Consider the following 24,762-nt stretch of genomic DNA (forward strand, 5'->3'; position numbering starts at 1 on the left):
CCACGGCACCGAGAATATTTACCAAGGTAATGGCGGAAATGATGGTGCTCCTTCGAAAGCAAGGAGTCACAATTATCCCATACTTGGAAGATCTCCTCATAAAGGCGAGGTCCAGAGAGCAGTTGCTGATTAGCGTAGCACACTCTCAGGAAGTGTTGCAACAGCACGGCTGGATTCTGAATATCCCAAAGTCGCAGCTGATTCCTACAACGCGTCTGCCTTTTCTGGACACAGACCAGAAGAAGGTGTTTCTCCCGGCGGAGAAGGCTCAGGAGCTCGTGACTCTAGTCAGAGACCTCTTAAAACCGAAACAGGTGTCGGTGCATCGCTGCACGCGAGTCCTGGGAAAGATGGTGGCATCATACGAAGCCATTCTCTTCGGCAGGTTCCATGCAAGGATCTTTCAGTGGGATCTGTTGGACAAGTGGTCCGGATCGCATCTTCAGATGCATCGGCTGATCACCCTGTCCCTGAGGGCCAGGGTGTCTCTTCTGTGGTGGCTACAGAGTGCTCACCTTCTCGAGGGCCGCAGGTTCGGCATACAGGACTGGGTCCCGGTGACCACGGATGCGAGCCTCCGAGGGTGGGGGGCAGTCACTCAGGGAAGAAACTTCCAAGGGTTGTGGTCAAGTCAGGAGGCTTGTCTGCACATAAATATCCTGGAACTAAGGGCCATATACAACGCCCTGAGTCAAGCAGAGCCTCTGCTTCGCAACCAACCGGTGCTGATTCAGTCAGACAACATCACCGCAGTGGCTCATGTAAACCGCCAGGGCGGCACAAGAAGCAGAGTGGCGATGGCGGAAGCCACCAGGATTCTTCGTTGGGTGGAGAATCACGTGCAAGCACTGTCAGCAGTGTTCATTCCGGGAGTGGACAACTGGGAAGCAGACTTCCTCAGCAGGCACGACCTCCACCCGGGAGAGTGGGGACTTCATCACGAAGTCTTCACTCAGATTACAAATCGATGGGAACTGCCACAGGAAGACATGATGGCGTCCCGTCTCAACAAAAAGCTACAAAGGTATTGCGCCAGGTCAAGAGACCCTCAGGCGATAGCTGTGGACGCACTGGTAACACCGTGGGTGTTCCAGTCGGTCTATGTGTTTCCTCCTCTTCCTCTCATACCCAAGGTGCTGAGAATCGTAAGAAAAAGAGGAGTGAGAACAATACTCATTGTTCCGGATTGGCCAAGAAGGACTTGGTACCTGGAACTGCAAGAAATGCTCGCAGAGGACCCATGGCCTCTGCCTCTCAGACAGGACCTGTTGCAACAGGGGCCCTGTCCGTTCCAAGACTTACCGCGGCTGCGTTTGACGGCGTGGCGGTTGAACGCAGGATCCTAGCGGAAAAAGGCATTCCGGAGGAAGTTATTCCTACGCTGATAAAGGCTAGGAAGGACTATACAGCAAGACACTATCACCGTATATGGCGAAAATATGTTGCCTGGTGTGAGGCCAGGAAGGCCCCTACAGAGGAATTCCAGCTGGGCCGGTTCCTGCACTTCCTACAGTCTGGAGTGACTATGGGCCTGAAGTTGGGGTCCATAAAGGTCCAGATTTCGGCCCTATCCATTTTCTTTCAAAAGGAACTGGCTTCTCTTCCTGAAGTTCAGACGTTTGTAAAGGGAGTGCTGCATATTCAGCCACCTTTTGTGCCACCAGTGGCACCTTGGGATCGCAACGTGGTGTTGGGTTTCCTGAAATCCCACTGGTTTGAGCCACTTAAGACCGTGGAGCTAAAGTATCTCATGTGGAAGGTGGTCATGCTATTGGCCTTAGCTTCGGCTAGGCGTGTGTCAGAATTGGCGGCTTTGTCATGTAAAAGCCCCTATCTGGTTTTCCATATGGACAGGGCAGAATTACGGACTCGTCCGCAATTTCTGCCGAAGGTGGTGTCATCTTTTCATATGAACCAACCTATTGTGGTGCCTGCGGCTACTCGTGACTTGGAGGATTCCAAGTTGCTTGATGTATTCAGGGCTTTGAAGATCTATGTAGCCAGGACGGCTGGAGTCAGGAAGACTGACTTGCTGTTTATCCTGTATGCATCCAACAAGCTGGGTGCTCCTGCTTCAAAGCAAACCATTGCTCGCTGGATCTGTTGCACGATTCAGCAGGCTCATTCTGCGGCTGGTTTGCCGAATCCAAAATCAGTGAAAGCCCATTCCACAAGGAAAGTGGGCTCTTCTTGGGCGGCTGCCCGAGGGGTCTCGGCATTACAGCTTTGCCGAGCAGCTACTTGGTCGGGTACAAACACATTTGCTAAGTTCTACAAGTTTGATACCCTGGCTGAGGAGGTCCTTGTGTTTGCCCATTCGGTGCTGCAGAGTCATCCGCACTCTCCCGCCCGTTTGGGAGCTTTGGTATAATCCCCATGGTCCTTACGGAGTCCCCAGCATCCACTAGGACGTTAGAGAAAATAAGATTTTACTCACCGGTAAATCTATTTCTCGTAGTCCGTAGTGGATGCTGGGCGCCCGTCCCAAGTGCGGACTTTCTGCAATACGTGTACATAGTTATTGCTTAATAAAGGGTTATGTTATGTTATGTGGGCATCCAATGTTGATGCTCTGTTGTTGTTCATACTGTTGACTGGGTAAGTTTATCACAAGTTATACGGTGTGATTGGTGTGGCTGGTATGAGTCTTACCCTGGATTCCAAAATCCTTTCCTAGTAATGTCAGCTCTTCCGGGCACAGTTTCCTTAACTGAGGTCTGGAGGAGGGGCATAGAGGGAGGAGCCAGTGCACACCAGTAGTACTAAATCTTTCTTAGAGTGCCCAGTCTCCTGCGGAGCCCGTCTATTCCCCATGGTCCTTACGGAGTCCCCAGCATCCACTACGGACTACGAGAAATAGATTTACCGGTGAGTAAAATCTTATTTTTTTTTTTAATTTTAATTTTAGTAAGTATTTTTGTGCTCCAGTGCCTTACCTATGGCCATTCTGCGATGACGCTAGCAATAAGTTGACAGGTAGTAATAAATTTCTTATCATTGTACCTGGTATATGGGCAATAAATTGTGTTCCCATCCTTTGCCCAGTTGCCTGGATTGTTAAATAGGGATAGATACAATCTCCGCCAAGAGCAGGCGTTTGTGCCTGATTTAGTGCACTTTTTTTCATTAATAGACTGCATAGCAAGTTTAAATGATGCTCTGGACTGTTTTGTGGTATCTTTTTTAAATTATCTCAAGGAAAGCAGAACAACAAGTAGTCAAAGCTGCCAATTCAGCCTCACAGTGGGGGGGAAGAGTCCATGACAACATATAGTAATCTAAAAAATCCCCTCTTATCACTCGCCCCCATACTGATTATAGCTAAGGATACACCTACCCTAAAATACACATTTAAAATAGTTTTGTAGCCAGGTCTCATCCTGTTTACTATATATTATGTATAATTTTTATATCTCCTGAACAGATAGGAAAATTTAAAGGAAGTTGGGAAAAATTTCACTCTGAGCTGGAATACATGAAACTTGCCCAACAAAGTTTTATTTACAGTAACAACTTGCAGAGAAGGGATTGGTGCAAACTGATTTCTCAGGTGGTAAGAAATGCTTCATTACACTGCTACTTACAAAAGCAAAGACTATATTAAACAGTTAATTTTTCCAATCTAATTGCAGGATACCAATGAAAAGAGAAATTATGTTTATCAGCGTAATGTACTTGATAATGCTAAGAGGTGAGTTATATTGCTACTATTTCATGGAACCTCCATGACATTCAGGGGAGACACTGCTAGTATGCCTTAAACCCAGAAAGTATATCACTTACCTTCGGCTGGGGGTATTTGTAAGTATGTATGCTCGTGAATTTGTATAAATTAATATATAGAATGATATATGGATGGGTGAGCACCTAGATTCACTTTCTCCTTTCCCCAATGTGCCATGGAGGGATCCGGTCTGAAGATCGACAGTGTCTAGGTCGACAATGTTTAGGTCGACCACTATAGATCGACAGTCACTAGGTCGACATGGAGGGAAGGTCGACAGGGTTTCTAGGTCGACATGTGCTAGGTCGACTGGTCTAAAGGTCGACATGAGTTTTTCACATTTTTTTCTTTTTTTGAATTTTTTCATACTTAACGATCCACGTGGACTACGATTGGAACGGTAAAGTGTGCCGAGTGAAGCGGTAGCGGAGCGAAGGCACCATGCCCGAAGCATGGCGAGCGAAGCGGTGCACTAATTTGGGATCCTGGTCACTCTACGAAGAAAACGACAAAAAAAAAAAAAAAAACCTCATGTCGACCTTTAGACCTGTCGACCTAGCACATGTCGACCTAGCACATGTCGACCTAGAAACCCTGTCGACCTTCCATCCATGTCGACCTAGTGACTGTCGACCTATAGTGGTCGACCTAAACATTGTTGACCTAGACACTGTCGATTTGATGAACCACACCCGCCATGGATCCCCCAATTTGTATAAGTTTGCTACATATTTTTAATTTTAGAGATTTGATCTTACATCGGAATTATGGGTTTTATTGTAAACAGAGTACAGATCAAGCTGTCTTTTGTTATCTTCAGCTGGTTTGACATAAAAGCTTTACAGATGTAGGCCCAGATTTATAAAGCCTTGTAGAGAGCTAGATTGCACTGTGATAAAGTACCACCCAATCAGCTCCTAACTGTCCTTTTTCAAACACAGCCTGTCACATGGCAGTTAGGAGCTGGTTGGCTGATACTTTATCACCGTGCTATTTAAATCTGCATATGTAGTTATTCATAAAGTATACTGTAGGTGATTTTTTATTCCAATAGAATACTTTTCCAAATCCTCTCCCACTTCACTAATTTTAACATGAGCCCTTGAATGTAAGTGACAAACTTCTGTATTTTCATGTGTGCAGAGTTATAGGCTGATTCTCATGTGACATTTATCTTGCTATGCCCATATATCTGCAGGCATTGCTACCAAATGACTTGCTTTACATGTTAGAATTGTAGAGTTTTTCCATTAGGCGTTACTTTTTTTGTATGAAGCTGCTTTTAATTTGGAAACTATAAAGTAGGGTAACTTCATATTCTCTTTGAGTCATCCACAGATTGATAATTTTTTAATTATGTTTTTTTTTGCCACATATTACATATATATATTTTTTTTTTCAGGGTTCTTTTAAATATGAACACAGGGAAATATGGTAAATAGGGCAATTTTAAATTCATATGTTTGTAAAAGTATGTCCCATTTCCTGTGTCACTGACTTGTATCAATAAATATATTGCTTTGTTATTGGCAGAGTACAGTTTTCCTTATTTACATGTCACATCTTTAAAAAATAAAAATAAAAATTGGCTAAATATTTGGAACTGTAGATTAATACAGCAATGTTCCATCCACTCTAAAACACTTCATGCAGCTTCCAGTCAACCAAAATCTGTATAAGCTATAAAGTAATACTGTATATCCATTTTTAGTGGAGTTCTTTCTTATTTTGATGTTTTTCTGTTCAGTCCGTTGTTAAACTACTGACCAAGAGGCATCAGCATTGGGGCAGAAATTGGAATTTAAATGACAATTGCAGAACTTTTTTCTTGCAATTTCATATATATATATGCAATATTAACAGTATCTTGTTAACTTATATTGCAAACATTGTCCTGGTGGAATGGAATACAAAGAGGACCCAAACACTCACTTTTTTTGCCTGGACTTCTGTTCAAGCAAGCTTTGTATCCAGAACAAAGTATAACCCTGTAAATGAAAAAAGGTACATTAGTATCTCTTAAGTGATGTCTTTCTGTAAATCGAAGTGATAGCTGGGACATTGGGGGTCATTCCGAGTTGATCATAGCTGTGCTAAGTTTAGCACAGCTACGATCGTAAACTCAGACATGCGGGGGGACGCCCAGCACAGGGCTAGTCCGCCCCGCATGTCAGTGCCACCCCCCCCTTCCCCGCACAAATACAAAAGCATCGCACAGTGGCGATGCCTTTGTATTTGAGGAGTAACTCCCGGCCAGCGCAGCTCCTGCGGCTGGCTGGACCGTTCCCCTTAAACGGCGGGTTAATGCCGCCGTTGAGCCCCCTCCCGCCCAGCGACCGCCTCTGTCTCAGAGGCGATCGCTGGGCACCGACGACTGCCATGCGCATACGCAGTTCCGACCCTATCGCCTCGCTGCGACAAACTGCAGCGAGCGATCGGGTCGGAATGACCCCCATAGTACAGGAGCAATAATCCTGGAAGTTTGTAATGTCTGTAATCTATTGGGAAATGTTCTTTATGATGAGTGGTATGTGCAAATGAGACCAAGTTCATAGCCACATACAGTAGGTGCTATGTAGATTGTTTATTCTACATAGTGCATTCATTGTAACACTGATGAATACTTGTGAGAACCGTTTTCAGCCTTCCCCACTGTATAAATAAGTCCGTTCTTGGGGAGTCGCTGGACGTAAATTACTGAGCATGATCTCCGCTTTATATATCATTGTTGCTTTTTCTAGATAAAAGAATAGTACCATTAAACCAAGAAGATGATTATGAACAGAAAGATCTTATGGGTCTGGTATGTATAAATTATAACATAGTAACCATATGGAAATTGGCATTGGGTTCCATTGGAGCACATATTTTTCCAGAATATGAACACACCACAAGCCCTCACTACCCCAATACACCACAGGCCCTCACTACCCCAATACACCACAAGCCCTCACTACCCCAATACACCACAAGCCCTCACTACCCCAATACACCACAGGCCCTCACTACCCCAATACACCACAAGCCCTCACTACCCCAATACACCACAAGCCCTCACTACCCCAATACACCTCAAGCTCTCACTACCCCAATACACACCACAAGCCCTCACTACCCCAATACACACCACAAGCCCTCACTACCCCAATACACACCACAAGCCCTCACTACCCCAATACACACCACAAGCCCTCACTACCCCAATACACACCACAAGCGCTCACTACCCCAATACACACCACAAGCACTCACTACCCCAATACACACCACAAGCCCTCACTACCCCAATACACACCACAAGCCCTCACTACCCCAATACACCACAAGCCCTCACTACCCCAATACACCACAGGCCCTCACTACCCCAATACACCACAAGCCCTCACTACCCCAATACACCACAAGCCCTCAGCCCTCACTACCCCAATACACCACAAGCCCTCACTACCCCAATACACACCACAAGCCCTCACTACCCCAATACACACCACAAGCCCTCACTACCCCAATACACACCACAAGCCCTCACTGCCCCAATACACACCACAAGCCCTCACTGCCCCAATACACACCACAAGCCCTCACTGCCCCAATACACACCACAAGCCCTCACTGCCCCAATACACACCACAAGCCCTCACTGCCCCAATACACACCACAAGCCCTCACTGCCCCAATACACACCACAAGCCCTCACTGCCCCAATACACACCACAAGCCCTCACTACCCCAATACACACCACAAGCCCTCACTACCCCAATACACACCACAAGCCCTCACTACCCCAATACACCACAAGCCCTCACTACCCCAATACACCACAAGCCCTCACTACCCCAATACACCACAGGCCCTCACTACCCCAATACACCACAAGCCCTCACTACCCCAATACACCACAAGCCCTCACTACCCCAATACACCTCAAGCTCTCACTACCCCAATACACACCACAAGCCCTCACTACCCCAATACACACCACAAGCCCTCACTACCCCAATACACACCACAAGCACTCACTACCCCAATACACACCACAAGCACTCACTACCCCAATACACACCACAAGCCCTCACTACCCCAATACACACCACAAGCCCTCACTGCCCCAATACACACCACAAGCCCTCACTGCCCCAATACACACCACAAGCCCTCACTGCCCCAATACACACCACAAGCCCTCACTGCCCCAATACACACCACAAGCCCTCACTACCCCAATACACACCACAAGCCCTCACTGCCCCAATACACCACAAGCCCTCACTACCCCAATACACCACAAGCCCTCACTACCCCAATATACCACAAGCTAAATACCTATCAATCCCTCTAGAAGACATCTAATTCTAAACCTAGCATACTGTTTACTTACACCTTTTCAACGGGTCCTTATCTACTGGTGTTGCATTTCAAGCACAAAATGGTAAAACCACTTGTGACAATTCATATAAATCAGATTTTGCCCATTTTGTTAATATACAGTTGGTGTGTGCTGCTGTGGGGAGTGCTCAGTGGTCGCAGTATCTCTGTGCATTATATGAAAATACGAAACAACTGTAAATAAAACACATTTTGTGAAATTCACTTTAATGAAATGAAACCTCTGTAACCTTTCATTCACCTGTTTATTTATGAAAAGAAGTGTTTTATTTACTTAGTATGCAAGTGTCAAATTGATAGAGATGATTCCACAGTGGACCATCAAAAACAAAATTGTATTTCGAGAACCAACAATGTATTAGGATATATAATTCAAAGGGAACACAGTGAATTATCTGTGATGCACCCATAGAGTTTGCAGCTCCACTAAAGAGTAAAATAGAATGAAGAAAACTCTATTGTGGGGGCACTCTTATTGTAATTGTATATACATATGTCAAAACATAACTTTTAATAGAACGCAAAAAGACTGACATGCAATTGTAAACATATTTACAAAGCTCTATTGATTTCACCTAGTCACACAGAGGGGGGAATAAAGGTCTTCAGTATAATAAACTAAGGGGAACATGTACTAAGCAGTGATAAAAGTGGAGAAGTGAGCCAGTGGAGAAATTTCCCATGGCAACCAATTGTATAGTATGCAAATTAGAAATGTTAAGTCAGTGCTGATTGTTTGCCGTGGGCAGCTTCTCCACTTTTATCACTCTTAGTACATGTTCCCCTAAAACTAGATAGATCCAATATTAGGATACAGTAAACTGCAGTTTTAACTCCAATAAATAAAGCAGTGGTTTGCAAACTTTTTTTTTTTTTTCACGGCGCCCTAGAGTATCCGAATTTTTTCACAGCACCCGAGGCCCAAAGTTTTTCATTGAGAAATTTACAAAAAAATTTTTTTTTTAAATAAATTGTGTTTACATGTTCAATTATGTGGTACAGGATATGATTTGCTTATGTTTGTCCACATATTCTATGATTGGCAGCTATCAGCACTGCTTTGGTGTATTACAAATGTATGTATATTTATATTTGAGCATATGACAGATTTTCAAACCCTTTCCCCTGAAGAGGTGGAACAAGTGCAGGCAAATTTTTATAAGGGTGTATTCAATAATTGTCGGATCCATTTCGACATGAGTTTGTCAGAATGGATCCGACAAGGGCTATTCAGTGAACGGTCAAATCCGACTGTCGGATTTGAGCCAAATCCAACTGTCGGATTTGCCTGTTCCCGGTGTCCTGTCCTGCCGCTGAGATTGGCGGCCGGTGGGGGTAGCAGAGAGTGGCGGGGGGACATGCAGCGGCGGGGGAGGCGCTGTAGGGAGAGAGGTGCCTGGCTGGGGGCGGCCGTCAAGGTACCTATCATCCCCGATCCCCTTAGCCCCCCGCACCGCTTGCCGTCTCCTCACCTCAATCCGACTTGTTTTCAAGTCGGATTGAGTTTGTCGGAAAGGGGGCCAAAACCTGTCTGATTTGGCCCCATTTCCTACAGAAACACGGAGATCGGCGGCTATTCCGCCGATCCACGTGTTTTCCGACAAGCCGGGAATTCTCGACTTGTCAGAAAAAATCTGCACATTTTGAATAGGTCGGAACCCCTTCCGACTGAAATCTGTTGGAAGCTGCCATCTTTCCGACAAGACGGCAGCTTCCGACAGCTATTGAATACACCCCATAGTGTACAATAAATTTGTACACATGAGCAGAGTAGTATTGCTCTCCCCCTGAATAGCGACATAATGAAACTTGGACGCAAGCACTATGGAGTGTATGCCCCACCACGGACCCCATCACTGACATTGAGAAGCAGCAGTCGAGAGCTTCACAGGAAAGACGTTGCTACTTTTTCTCCTGCATGTCAGAGGCTGATGCTCCATTTAGGGCACTGCAGGGACATAAACTTTGCGCAAGTCACATTATGTCACTAGTTTATGGTTTAAGTGTGCCATAGCTGAGTGACTAGGCTAGACTTTCCCAAACTTTTTTTAAATCACGTCGCCCTAGAGTAACAGAATTTTTTCACAGCACTCCCAGGCCAAAAGTTTGTTATGGAGAAATTTAGAAAGAAATATTAAGTGAAGTAAATTGTGTTTATATGTCATCCTTGGGATCAGTTATGTGGTGAGGGACAAGATCCACTTCTGTTTGTCCACATATTTTATGACTGACAGCCACTAGCACTGGTTTTGCCTATTATATTGACCATAAATAATTTGAATTGGTCCTGGACCACCAATCCAAGGCACCCCTGCAAGTGTCCTGAGGTACCCTATGGTGCCACGGCACACAGTTTAGGAACCACTGAGTAAAAGTAATCCAATCACTGTTTTTTAGTGAAATAGTTGTGGGCAACAGTAAAGTGTGGCTGTTTATGAGCAATCACATACATTTTAACAATAATTCTAAAAATATAAATCATTTACTTGCCACTGCTGTGCGACATCAATGAATTACATAAGCAAGTAGAATCAACTGGACACACGTGCACGTGTAATTGGTATATAACGTTGCCAAGTACATTGCCAGTTCTGGCACTGGATAATCAGAGAACATAAAGGGTACCCCATGGAAGAATGGACCTGATTAGGACATATGTCCAATAGCACAAAGCTAGAATAGTGTTGTATCCAGCATAAACGTAACATTAAATAATAATAAATCTAAAGTATTGAGGGTGATGTATTCTGCACCCAAAATAGTTATATATTCAGATAATTTAATGCTGTAGGTCAAAACATGTAATTAGTCATAGATAAGAGGTGATATGCAATAATATGTATCAATTAAGCAGTAAATCTTCAATTTGTGGTAATCAACCACCTGTAGACTAATGGTGTCTATCCGCAGTGGCAAACGCAGGATTTGCATGGGGGGGTTTCCAGAACTGGGTGGAGCCAATCACGGGGGTGGGGACTGAGGTGACCCAGTATATGCTGGGTCCGTAAAACTAGTGTGTGTGTGTATTTGTATGTGTGTATATATATATATATATATATATATGTGTGTATATATATATATATATATATATATATATATATATATACATAGCATATTAAACATGCATATTAAACATGCATATATATGTGTCTATATATATATATATATATATATATATATATATATATATATATATATATATATATATATATATATATATATATATATATATTGGTGTCCACACTAGTGGCGGGTGCACTCTCACAAATGTACTCAAATTCTTTAGTAGATATCAGTTGTTCTTTATTGTAGCCTCATAAATCGACGTTTCGACCCTTCCACAAGGTCTTTTTCAAGAAAGGCAGTACGATATCTTTATTGTTTCATGATGTACAAAGTTTAAACAATGCCTAAAAAGAATACAAAAATGAAAAGAGACTCAGCCTCCCAGGCCCCTTAATGCTGGCAGAAAAACTATATGAACTGGGCTGGAATTACCCTATTCACATAGTGACTATAGTGTCAACTTAATATAATTCATAAAACACCACATGACCACCTTCAACCGAAGTGTAATAAATCACCAAAAGTGTTCAAAGGAGCCACCTTAGTCCCTAAGGCATGAGTAGTGCTTATCCACCATAGAGTGCCTTATTTTACCATTTAACCCACTCGTGGGTACCATGCTGATATAGACTCTCATAAAAAACAAAACGATCACTTACACATGGTCTTAAAAACGGAATAGCAATATCCAGAACCGGTGAATTGCCAACATTACATGTGGTCCTCTGATAGCTGCATAAAAATTAACCGTTAGACAATGAAAACAGCTCCACAGTTTTAAACAGGATGATATCAATATTAATCTGCTGTTACCTATAGCGATAACTGTGAAGATATGATGCATCCTGGGATCATAGTTTTTCACTACGGCTGCTCAGACAAACCTACTAAGAAAATATTGACTCTTCAAAATGTACAAGTCTCACGACTTAAGTCAGCCAATATAAACAAACTGCTAGGCAAATATTGACTCTTCAAAATGTACAAGTCTCACGACTGAAGTCAGCAAATATAAACAAACCACACTTACCAAGTACTGGAGCCTGCCATGTGTTCCCAGGATGCTTGCTAGGAACTGCCTGACCACGGAGGTATTTATACCCCCAGACCGGAAGTACATCCACACAGAACAATTAGCTCCACAGCCAACTCTAAACAAGAAAATGTATACCAGCTACAGACACCCACTGTACGCCAGCTGACGACCCGGCGAGCACTGCTCTCCGCCCGCCTCTGGCTCCAAAACCTGCACACTCGATCGCGTCTTGCGTTCCACTGAACCGGAAGCAGGACGCTATGCGTTCCAAAACTCCGGAAGTGGACGCCGTGTATCTCTAACAAGGCGGACACTCCTCTACCTATTCTCACACGCCATAATACAGTCATATGAGGTTGCGTCATGCGTTCCACTCAACGATACTATTTATTCCTCTCGACAGGGCATTTTAGCAGTGACTTGCATGTGTATATATCTAGCAACACTTAGATTCTCCAATAAACTAATCAATCAGGTGTGCAATGTACTCAGCCCGCTGGACCTATACAGAACTAGGTGGCTCAGGGAATATATCCTGATCTCATAACATCATGACCTCAAATCTAATCGATATTAGTAGTAGTTTAAATTCATGCCATCCGGGACCTGGGAGGATGGGCTAACACATATCAAACATAAGACAAACAACAATATTATACACATAAAACACAATCTCTATAAAAACACCCCATAGGGGTTGTTTTCGTTTAATCCTCGCGGGGACACCGTATCCAAGTGGCTGATCCAAAAGCACTCCCTCTGTTTCAGCCTCTTGGTCCGATCTCCACCGGTGACACTTGGGGGCACCCAATCTATGATTTTACATTTTAAACTGGCTACCTGATGACTGGCCTCAATAAAATGTCGGGCCACCGGCTTATCTGATTTACCGCTGTTTAATGCGACATGTATAGATGAGCGGTGGTTCGCCATTCGGTCCCTAAAGCTGCGGGTTGTTAACCCAACATAAAACAATCCACAGGGGCATTTTAGAATGTAGATGACGAAATCTGATCTGCAGTGTAGATGATATTTGAGTTTAATGGTCGAACCAGTGTGTGGATGAGAAAATGTCGGGCCAACCATCATCGAACGACAAGTGGTGCAGCTCCCACACGAGAAACAACCTGGTTTTTGCTGCAACAACTGGGTGGTAGACATAGGAGCGTTAGGATATAATACAGGTCTCATAAGCATTTGCTTTAAGTTCGGTCCCCTACGGTAGGCTAACATAGGAGGATTCATACGTGAGAAGGGTAATGCTGGATCAGTGCTGACGATTGGCCAGTGTTTCTTAAGTACCTTGTTGAGATGCCCCGAATGGTTATCATACCGTGTCGCAAAGACTAGCCGGTTGTCTAGTTTATCTTTATTTTTGGGCTGTCTCCCTGCAAAAATATCACGGGCCTTGGACAAACAGTGGGAGAGTGTTTTGTGTGTATACCCACATTCTAAAAAACGCTCTTTGACCTCTGTGAGTTAAGTTTCAATGTTAATACGGTCTGAATTAATTCTTAATACTCTTAAGAATTGGGACACTGGCAAGTTTTCCTTTAATGCAGGGGGATGATGGCTTGTCGCATGCAGCGTCAAATTTCTGTCAGTCGGTTTTCTATAGACAGAGGTAACAAAAGAATCCCCAACCTTGCTAATGTGTACATCTAAAAAGTCAATTTCAGACCCCGAAATACTTGAAGTAAATCTTATAGGGCTGTCGAGCTGATTGAGATTATTGACCATTGTGTGGAAGGATGACTCAGAACCGTGCCACAACAAGAAAACATCATCGATAAATCGACGATAAAATAGGATTTGATGGCCATACTGTGGGAAAATCTGAGTTGTCTCATAGTTGGTCATATATAAATTGGCATACGAGGGGGCCAAATTGGACCCCATCGCTGTCCCCGCTAGTTGTATAAAATACTTGTCTTTATACAAAAAATGATTAGAACGTAGAACCATTTCGGTGAGTTCAATGATACATTCAGTTGGTGCAATAGACAGTATGGCCATCAAATCCTATTTTATCGTCGATTTATCGATGATGTTTTCTTGTTGTGGCACGGTTCTGAGTCATCCTTCCACACAATGGTCAATAATCTCAATCAGCTCGACAGCCCTATAAGATTTACTTCAAGTATTTCGGGGTCTGAAATTGACTTTTTAGATGTACACATTAGCAAGGTTGGGGATTCTTTTGTTACCTCTGTCTATAGAAAACCGACTGACAGAAATTTGACGCTGCATGCGACAAGCCATCATCCCCCTGCATTAAAGGAAAACTTGCCAGTGTCCCAATTCTTAAGAGTATTAAGAATTAATTCAGACCGTATTAACATTGAAACTCAACTCACAGAGGTCAAAGAGCGTTTTTTAGAACGTGGGTATACACACAAAACACTCTCCCACTGTTTGTCCAAGGCCCGTGATATTTTTGCAGGGAGACAGCCCAAAAATAAAGATAAACTAGACAACCGGCTAGTCTTTGCGACACGGTATGATAACCATTCGGGGCATCTCAACAAGGTACTTAAGAAACACTGGCCAATCGTCAGCACTGATCCAGCATTACCCTTCTCACGTATGAATCCTCCTATGTTAGCCTACCGTAGGGGACCGAACTTAAAGCAAATGCTTATGAGACCTGTATTATATCCTAACGCTCCTATGTCTACCACCCAGTTGTTGCAGCAAAAACCAGGTTGTTTCTCGTGTGGGAGCTGCACCACTTGTCGTTCGATGATGGTTGGCCCGACATTTTCTCATCCACACACTGGTTCGACCATTAAACTCAAATATCATCTACACTGCAGATCAGATTTTGTCATCTACATTCTAAAATGCCCCTGTGGATTGTTTTATGTTGGGTTAACAACCCGCAGCTTTAGGGACCGAATGGCGAACCACCGCTCATCTATACATGTCGCATTAAACAGCGGTAAATCAGATAAGCCGGTGGCCCGACATTTTATTGAGGCCCGTCATCAGGTAGCCAGTTTAAAATGTAAAATCATAGATTGGGTGCCCCCAAGTGTCACCGGTGGAGATCGGACCAAGAGGCTGAAACAGAGGGAGTGCTTTTGGATCAGCCACTTGGATACGGTGTCCCCGCGAGGATTAAACGAAAACAACCCCTATGGGGTGTTTTTATAGAGATTGTGTGTTATGTGTATAATATTGTTGTTTGTCTTATGTTTGATATGTGTTAGCCCATCCTCCCAGGTCCCGGATGGCATGAATTTAAACTACTACTAATATCGATTAGATTTGAGGTCATGATGTTATGAGATCAGGATATATTCCCTGAGCCACCTAGTTCTGTATAGGTCCAGCGGGCTGAGTACATTGCACACCTGATTGATTAGTTTATTGGAGAATCTAAGTGTTGCTAGATATATACGCATGCAAGTCACTGCTAAAATGCCCTGTCGAGAGGAATAAATAGTATCGTTGAGTGGAACGCATGACGCAACCTCATATGACTGTATTATGGCGTGTGAGAATAGGTAGAGTGTCCGCCTTGTTAGAGATACACGGCGTCCACTTCCGGAGTTTTGGAATGCATAGCGTCCTGCTTCCGGTTCAGTGGAACGCAAGACGCGATCGAGTGTGCAGGTTTTGGAGCCAGAGGCAGGCGGAGAGCAGTGCTCGCCGGGTCGTCAGCTGGCGTACAGTGGGTGTCTGTAGCTGGTATACATTTTCTTGTTTAGAGTTGGCTGTGGAGCTAATTGTTCTGTGTGGATGTACTTCCGGTCTGGGGGTATAAATACCTCCGTGGTCAGGCAGTTCCTAGCAAGCATCCTGGGAACACATGGCAGGCTCCAGTACTTGGTAAGTGTGGTTTGTTTATATTTGCTGACTTCAGTCGTGAGACTTGTACATTTTGAAGAGTCAATATTTGCCTAGCAGTTTGTTTATATTGGCTGACTTAAGTCGTGAGACTTGTACATTTTGAAGAGTCAATATTTTCTTAGTAGGTTTGTCTGAGCAGCCGTAGTGAAAAACTATGATCCCAGGATGCATCATATCTTCACAGTTATCGCTATAGGTAACAGCAGATTAATATTGATATCATCCTGTTTAAAACTGTGGAGCTGTTTTCATTGTCTAACGGTTAATTTTTATGCAGCTATCAGAGGACCACATGTAATGTTGGCAATTCACCGGTTCTGGATATTGCTATTCCGTTTTTAAGACCATGTGTAAGTGATCGTTTTGTTTTTTATGAGAGTCTATATCGGCATGGTACCCACGAGTGGGTTAAATGGTAAAATAAGGCACTCTATGGTGGATAAGCACTACTCATGCCTTAGGGACTAAGGTGGCTCCTTTGAACACTTTTGGTGATTTATTACACTTCGGTTGAAGGTGGTCATGTGGTGTTTTATGAATTATATTAAGTTGACACTATAGTCACTATGTGAATAGGGTAATTCCAGCCCAGTTCATATAGTTTTTCTGCCAGCATTAAGGGGCCTGGGAGGCTGAGTCTCTTTTCATTTTTGTATTCTTTTTAGGCATTGTTTAAACTTTGTACATCATGAAACAATAAAGATATCGTACTGCCTTTCTTGAAAAAGACCTTGTGGAAGGGTCGAAACGTCGATTTATGAGGCTACAATAAAGAACAACTGATATCTACTAAAGAATTTGAGTACATTTGTGAGAGTGCACCCGCCACTAGTGTGGACACCAATATATTCAGCGGACCTCGTTCTGTTGGGATAGCACCCACCTTGGAAAATTTGATGCGAGTACAGGACTTTCTTCTGTGTATGTGTATATATATATATATATATATATATATATATATATACATACAGTACACTTATATATACAGTGGAGGGGGGATTCTGGGTGCTCTGAAACCCCCCCTGGGTGCGCCACTGTCTATCCGGAGAGTGTATTGGTATGTTGGGAGAAGAAAGAAAGAATAAAACTGTAGCTGTCACTCTGCTTCTGCTGTCCGTGTTGTGAGGCATAGAATGGTGGATGAGAGAGCCGGGGCAACTGATTTAGGTGTGAGAAAGCATAGATACACCTATCTACTTTCAGTGCTCAGGATGGGGAGTCGACCTGAGACATTGTAGGGTGATCCAGCCTGGGCTTAATATAGGAACCTGTGGAGGGAAGTAAGCAGTTTAATGGCTGTTTTGTCTGTCAGATACTGATCTGGATATGTTGCATAGATAGAATTTGACGGCAGATAAGAACCACTTGGCCCACCTAGTCTACCCCCTTTTTTTTTTTTTTTTACCATATTTTTATCTCAAAACTTATTTGATCCTTATTTCTTTGTAAGGATATCCTTCTGTCTATCCCATGCATGTTTAAATTGCTCTACTGTCTTGGCCTCTACCACCTTTGATGGGAGGCTATTCCACTTGTCCACTACCCTTTCTGTGAAGTCATTTTTCCTCAAATTTCCCCTGAACCTACCTCCCTCCAGTCTCAATGTGTGTCCTTGTGTCCTATTGCTTCTCTTCATTTGAAGAATGTTTCCCTCCTGGACTTGATGTGTTTGAAATTTTCTATCATGTCCCCCCTTTCCCTTCTCTGCTCCAAACTATACATACTGAGAATTTTTAGTCTTTCTGGGTATGTTTTGTGATGTAGGCCATGCACCAATTTACTTGCCCTTCTTTGTACAGTCTCTAATGTATTAATATCCTTTTGAAGATATGGCCTCCAGAGTTGAACACAGTATTCTCGGTAAAGCCATACGAGTGACCCATACAGTGGCATTATTATTTTCTTTCTGCTGCTGATTTTTCTCCCAATGCAGCCAAGCATCTGACTAGCCTTCCTCATTGCTATGTTACATTGCTTACATGCCTTTAAGTCACCTGAAATAGTGACTCCTAGATCATACTTGCCTACTCTCCCGGAATGGCCGGGAGGCTCCCGAAAATCGGGTGGCGCTCCCGGCCCCCCGGAAGAAAAGGCAAGTCTCCCGGACGAGTGCCAACCACCCGCAACCCACCCACATCATCTACATAACCCCCGGTGGTGCAGTTCAAAGTGCGCGGTCCGGGAGTCAGATGACGCGATTCGCGTCATCCTGGCCCCGCCCCCTGCCTTGCAATGTCAATATTAACGGCTTTGCTAGACAGGGGGCGGGGTTACGATGACGTGATCGTGCAGCCACGCCCCCAACCCCGCCCCTAAGCGTCATTAAGACGCATCTCCACACCCCCGCTGCTCCGACGGGGCAGCCAGATTGTCGGTAAGTATGTCCTAGATCTCTTTCGGCCTCAGTAGTTTTCAGTATAGTGCCATTAATACTATATTTAGCCTTTGGATTTTTAAGACCCAAGTGGTTTTGCATTGTGTGGCAATAAACTGTAATTGCCACACTCTTGACTATTCCTCTAGTCTACCTAGATCCTCAATCATTTGTTCCCCCCCCCCCCTTTAATGTCATTTGCAATGTCACCAATAAAGATCTTAAAAAGCATTGATCCAAGTACAGATTCCTGGGGTACTCCCACTGGTAACATTTCCCTCCTGTGAATGCACTCCATTTACCACAACTCTCTCCTTTCTATCCTACAGCCAAGACCGTATCCATTCAATAATCCTAGTATCCAATACCAAGAGTTCAAGTTTATTTACAGTGCATTGCAAAAGGATTCACCCCCCTTTGCATTTTTCATGTTTTGTTGCCTCGCAACCTGGAATTAAAATGGATTGTTTGAAGGTTTGCATCATTTTATTCACAGAATATTCCTACAAATTTGAAGATGTTTTCTTTTATTGTGAAGCAAACAACAAATAGGACAAAATAACCGAAAGCTTAAGCGTGCATAACTGTTCACCCCCCTAAAGTCAGTACTTTGTAGAGTAACCTTTTGCGGCAATTGCAGCTGCAAGTCGCTTTGGATAAGTCTCTGTGTTTGCCACATCTTGCCACTGGGATTTTTGCCCATTCCTCAAGGCACAACTGCTCCAGGTTCTTCATGCTGGATGGTTTGCGTTTGTGAACAGCAATCTTCAAGTCTGACCACAGATTCTCAATTGGATTGAGAGCTGGGCTTTGACTAGACCATTCCAACACATTTAAATGTTTCCCCTTAAACCACTCGAGTTTTGCTTTAGCAGTATGCTTCGGGTCATTATCCTGCTGGAAGTTGAACCTCTGTCCCAGTCTCAAATCACAGGCAGACTGAAACAGGTTTTGCTCAAGAATATCCCTGTATTTAGCACCATCCACCTTTCCCTCGACTTGAAAGTCCCTGCTGCTGAAAAGCATCCCCAAATCATGATGCTGCCACCACCATGTGTCACTGTTGGGATGGTGTTCTTGGGCTGATGGGATGTGTTGGGTTTGCGCCAGACATGGCGTTTTCCTTGGTGGCCGAAAAGTAAAATTTTTGTCTCATCTGACCAGAGCACCTTCCTCCATACATTTGGGGAGTTGTCCACATGCCTTCTGGCAAACTCAAAACATGCCTTCTTATTTTTAACACTAAGTAATGTTTTTTTTTCTGGCAACTCTTCCATAAAGCCCAGCTCTGTGGAGTGTACGGCTTATTGTGGTCGCATGCCCAGATACACCAGTCTCTGCTGTGGAACTCTGCAGCTCCTTTAGGGTTACCTTTGGTCTCTGTGCTGCCTCTCTGATTAATGCCCTCCTTGCCCGGTTTGTGAGTTTTGGTGGCCAGCCCTCTCTTGGCAGGTTTGTTGTTGTACCATGTTCTTTCCATTTGAAGATGATGGATTTGATGGTGCTCCGGGGGATCATTAAAGAGTTGGATATCTTTTTATAACCCAACCCTGACTTGTACTTCTCAACAACTTTGTCCCTGACCTGTTTAAAGAGCTCCTTGGTCTTCATGGTGTGATGCCTCTTGCTTAGTGGTGTTCCACCATCTGGGGCCTTTCAGAAAAGGTGTGTTTATACTGACAGATCATATGACATTTAGATTGCACACCGGTGGACTTCATTTCACTCATTGGGTGGAATTCAAATGTTTGAAAAGTCGGTTGGGTGTCTGTTTTTTCCTGTCTATTAGATAGGAAAAAACAGACACCCAACTGACTTTTCAAACCATTGAATCTCCCCCATTATGTGACTTCTAAAGGTAATTGGTTGCCCCAGAACTTTTGAGGGGCTTCAAAGCAAAGGGGATGAATACGTATGCACATACCAATTTTCAGACTTTCATTTATAAAAATTCTTTTTTATATACATTTTTCTCATTTCACTTCACCAACTTAGACTATTTTGTGCAGATCCATCACATAAAATTCGGATTAAAAAAATAATTAAATTACAGGTTGTAATGTAACAAAATAGGTAAAAGGCTAAGGGGGTGAATACTTTAGCAAGGCACTGTAGCAGTCTGCACTGTGGAACAGTGTCAAAAGCCTTACTAAAGTCTAGATGAGCTACAGTATATCCACGGCTCCACCTTTACCCATCACTTTAGTCACACAGTCATAAAAGTCAATAAGATTTGTTTGACATGAAGTCCCCCCCATTGAACCGATGCTGTTTGGAATCCTGTAAATTGCTGGATTTTAGATGATCTACAACTCTTTCTTTTAAGAGTGTTTCCCTATTATTAATGTAAGACTCACTGGTCTGTAGTTGTTTGCCTCTTCCTTGCTTCCACTTCTTTTGTGCAGTGGGACTACGTTCGCTCTTTTCCAGTACTCTGGAATTACTCCTGTAGCTAATGACTGAATAATTCTGTCAATGGTACTACCAGCACCTCTTTAAGTTCTTTTAATATCCTTGGATGTATCCCATCTGGCCCCATAGATTTGTCCACTTTCAGCTTTGAGAGTTCTGTTTGGACCTTCTCCTCTGTAATTGTACTTGTTTCATTTTTCTGAATATCCCTGCAACTTAACTGTGGCCTGTACCCCTTTCTTTAAGTAGTGAATACTGATGCCAGCAGGAGAGCATCAGTGGTGGTGTCTGTGCCTGATTCGAAAGAGCCTTGTGATGCGTGTTTTGCCGCAAAGCTTTCTCAAACTGGAGCATCAGAACCACAGATTACTGTATCTACTTGATGTATAACCTCAACTAGTTTTTGGAGACCTTTAGTTTCTTCTGCGTGACTATTGGATAGTATTGTTTGCCTATAGGAGTATGGTGGGTTTAAAATTTTGAGCAATTGTGCTTGGAGTTTGGTCCCCCTAAGACAATTTTATACCATTAACTACAGCTCCAGCATGGTCTCCTTGCACAATTTAACATGCAATTCCAGTCTTCACTGTGCTCCCACCCCCAGTTCCGCCCGCATCAGCTGTTGTCGTTTCTGGGTTCTTTCATTTCTACAATTCATTTTTTTCTATGACTGTTTTGAAAGTGCTCTGTGTGGTTTGCATTACAAATTGGAGATTCATTTTGATGTATTAATTGATGAGGACTAGAACCTTGCTTTTGCATCACCTCAGGGGGTTAGGATTTCTACAGACACAAACTTATATTCTGCATAGAGCACATAGGACTCTGCAGTGATGATAGCAAGCGTGTCTGTGGTCTCCTCCCACCTACACACTGCATACACTGCAACATTTATCATTTTTAATATTATTTTAGTTGTAATTCATCTCCAATTACTTTTGAATATTTTATTATTTGGCCACTGTCTACATGTTTTCTCTGGCATATACATCGGAATCGGGTAGTAGCCAAATAATAAGACCGGTGTATGTCCAGATTTTGGTGAAATTATACAATTGTTAACTTACATGGTCCTTGTAAAGGCTGCGTTGGGGTTGTTGATGTTGGGGTTGTTGCGGCCACACTAGGTCCAGGTTGTATCTCATCAGCCACCTGTGTTGTAGGCAACACACCGGCTTCTTCTTCCATCAGCAGTGGATCTTCTGCCATGGGTGTTGGCTCAACTACAAACAATGTAGGTGGCGGAGATATCCGTGCCTCTGGGGTCACTACAGGAGGGAGGGGTTCTGAAGCACAGGCATGGCTAGTTTCAGCGGCAGCCAGATTGGTTGACAATGTCACAGGGCTGCCTAATGCGGTATGGCGAAGTGCATGGGCACACAGCTCAAAATACTGCCAATCCATGCGGGCAGCACCACTGCGGTTCCTATTGTGGTCATTAACCTTGTGATATTGTTTCTTGAGTGCCTTCAACTTATTGACCACCTACTGTTGGGACCTAATAAAGCCTGATGCTGCAAGCGTTTTACTAATGTTGCGATATGTTATCGCATCCCTGACTGTACCTGTTATCTGCCGACGTATTTCTTCTTCACCCCTGATCTGCAGCAACTCCCGGACTTCCTCATCACTCCAGTTTGCCATGGCTAATGAGGTCCAAAGGAGTGCAGAACTGTGCAGATTGCTTTCCAACACGTGTGCTCGCAGTGCAGTACTGTAAACAAACCTCAGCTGTCTGGAAACAACCAATCAGCACGATTTCTTCATAGGTGGGTCAAATATCCCGGGACTGTACCGTTTTAGTGCACAATAATCCGGGTTCGACATGTGTTCAATCCTTCTTTTAACCCGGGAAGAAATACCGGGTTGGACGTCCCAGGATATTCAGTTTGGTGCTTTCACACCGCACCTCTACCCGGGTCGACTCGGCAGCAACCCGGTAAAAAGCCGTGTTATTTTGGCGATGTGAAAGGGGTATTGGGAGTCACACTTCCATGTACTCCTTTTTTTTTTTTTTTTTTGTATCTACTGTTCGTTTGCCTGATTTTCTCCTCTCTTTGTTTTACTGTTACCAAATGCATAATACAAACGGGTATACGTCTTCCCTTGATTAACTACAGGGCATGTTTATGTGGACTCTATATTACAGCCTGTCTGCCACTTCAATTGTACGTTAATATTTTTTATTTGTTGGCCAAGGTTTGCATTGCTAGGCATAGGGCTCCTCACCACTATTTGTCTGAAAAGTTTAATTTAGTCAGTTCTACTATAGCACATGAACGCTTTTGTCTATGGCAGCAGTAAAAGTCTGCCCAAATTTGATGAAATCTTATCCAAATGATTGGACTGCCCCTATGCACTAAATCAGGAGCAAACATGCTTTTGTGGTCTGTTATACCTTATATCTTCTGTTCCGAGTTGCTTATCTTACTACCCATGTCATTCATTGTTTTTTGTCTTCTGTCGTCCGGGACTCGTTATTGGTGGCTAGGTTGCCGAACAAGCAGGTTGCGTAATTGCTTTTTCTCTTTTGTATTTCTTAGTTTGAATTCTTAACTATGGGGATCATTCAGTTCTGATCGCTGCTGTGCGTTTTTGCACAGCGGGCGATCAGGTACTAAATGTGCATGCGTATGCACCACAATGCGCACGTGCGTCTGACAACAACGGGCATCGCCGGCCAGCGATGGGATGGTTGGAAAATTCCATTCGCACAGTCGTTCGCAAGGTGATTGACATGAAGAAGCCATTTGTGGGTTGCAACTGCCCGTTTACTAAGAGTGTTTGGAAAAACGCAGGCGTGCCGTAGCGTTTTCAGGGAAGAGTGTCTGACATCAGCTCCGACCCCGATCAGCCTGATGTGATCGCACTGGAGGAGTAAGTCCATGGCTGCACAGAGACTGCTCAAAGTGGATTTTAGCTGCTCAGCGTATACATAGCATCGCAAACTTGCATGGCGAAGATACACTCCCCTTTGGCGGCGACTATCTGAACGCAGGACAGCAAAATTAGCAGCCCAGCGATCAGATCTGAATGACCCCCTAAGTTGTTTTAAATTTATTGAAGTTTATTTATTACTGGAGTATGAATGTTCTGCATTGAAATTTCACTTATGAATTGTTTAATGTTGTAGTGACGATAAAATCTTAGTAAAGATTCAATTTGTTGCCTTTTGATTCTGGTTATTTACTGTGTTCTTGATTTTATTTTGCACTTTACTATGTTACTGTGTTTTTTGTTTGCCTTTTGTTGTTGCCCTTTTGTTATGTTTTATTGAATAACTGGAACATTTTCAGTAAAACTGACCCAATTAAAAAAAAATATATAATTGCAGGATTTAATTAATCATTGGTGTTATGTGGAATGGGTGTGGTATTGAAAGTCGACAGTAACTAGGTCGACAATGTCTAGGTTGACCACGATTGGTCGACAGTAACTAGGTCGACAGGGTGTCTAGGTCGACAGGGTCTTTAGGTCGACATGTTCTAGGTCGACAGGTCAAAAGGTCGACCTGAGTTTTTAATGTTATTTTTGTGTCATTTTCTTCGTAGAGTGACCGGGAACCCCAATTAGTGCACCGCGTCCCCTCGCATGGGTCGCTTCGCTCGCCATGCTTCGGGCATGGTGCCTTCGCTTCGCTCGGCACAGATTACCGTTCCAATCGTAGTCCACGTGGATCGTTAAGTATGAAAAGGTTAAAAAAAAGAAAAAAATTGTGAAAAACTCATGTCGACCTTTTGACCTGTCGACCTAGAACATGTCGACCTAAAGACCCTGTCGACCTAGACACCCTGTTGACCTAGTTACTGTCGACCAATAGTGGTCGACCTAGTTACTGTCGACTTAGAGACCGGATCCCTGTGGAATAGCTATCATATTTATAGGAATGCATTTCCTGGAAAGCACAC

At 43.6% G+C, this 24,762-nt stretch overlaps 1 protein-coding gene across 4 annotated transcripts in view; it reads left to right on the forward strand.

The window, feature by feature from the left end:
• Positions 1-24,762, forward strand: part of GSAP (gamma-secretase activating protein) — a 233,463-nt gene that overhangs the window by 180,731 nt on the left and 27,970 nt on the right. For 3 of the 4 annotated variants that reach the window (XM_063926992.1, XM_063926990.1, XM_063926991.1), the window contains 4 exons: positions 3,425-3,553; positions 3,633-3,691; positions 5,127-5,158; positions 6,466-6,527. In XM_063926992.1, coding sequence (XP_063783062.1) covers positions 3,425-3,553; positions 3,633-3,691; positions 5,127-5,158; positions 6,466-6,527 — 282 coding nt within the window. The remainder of the gene's footprint in view (positions 1-3,424; positions 3,554-3,632; positions 3,692-5,126; positions 5,159-6,465; positions 6,528-24,762) is intronic. The other variant, XM_063926993.1, reaches the window with a different exon arrangement.

This window comes from Pseudophryne corroboree, chromosome 6, assembly GCF_028390025.1.
Source record: "Pseudophryne corroboree isolate aPseCor3 chromosome 6, aPseCor3.hap2, whole genome shotgun sequence".
Classification (NCBI taxonomy): Eukaryota; Metazoa; Chordata; class Amphibia; order Anura; family Myobatrachidae; genus Pseudophryne; species Pseudophryne corroboree.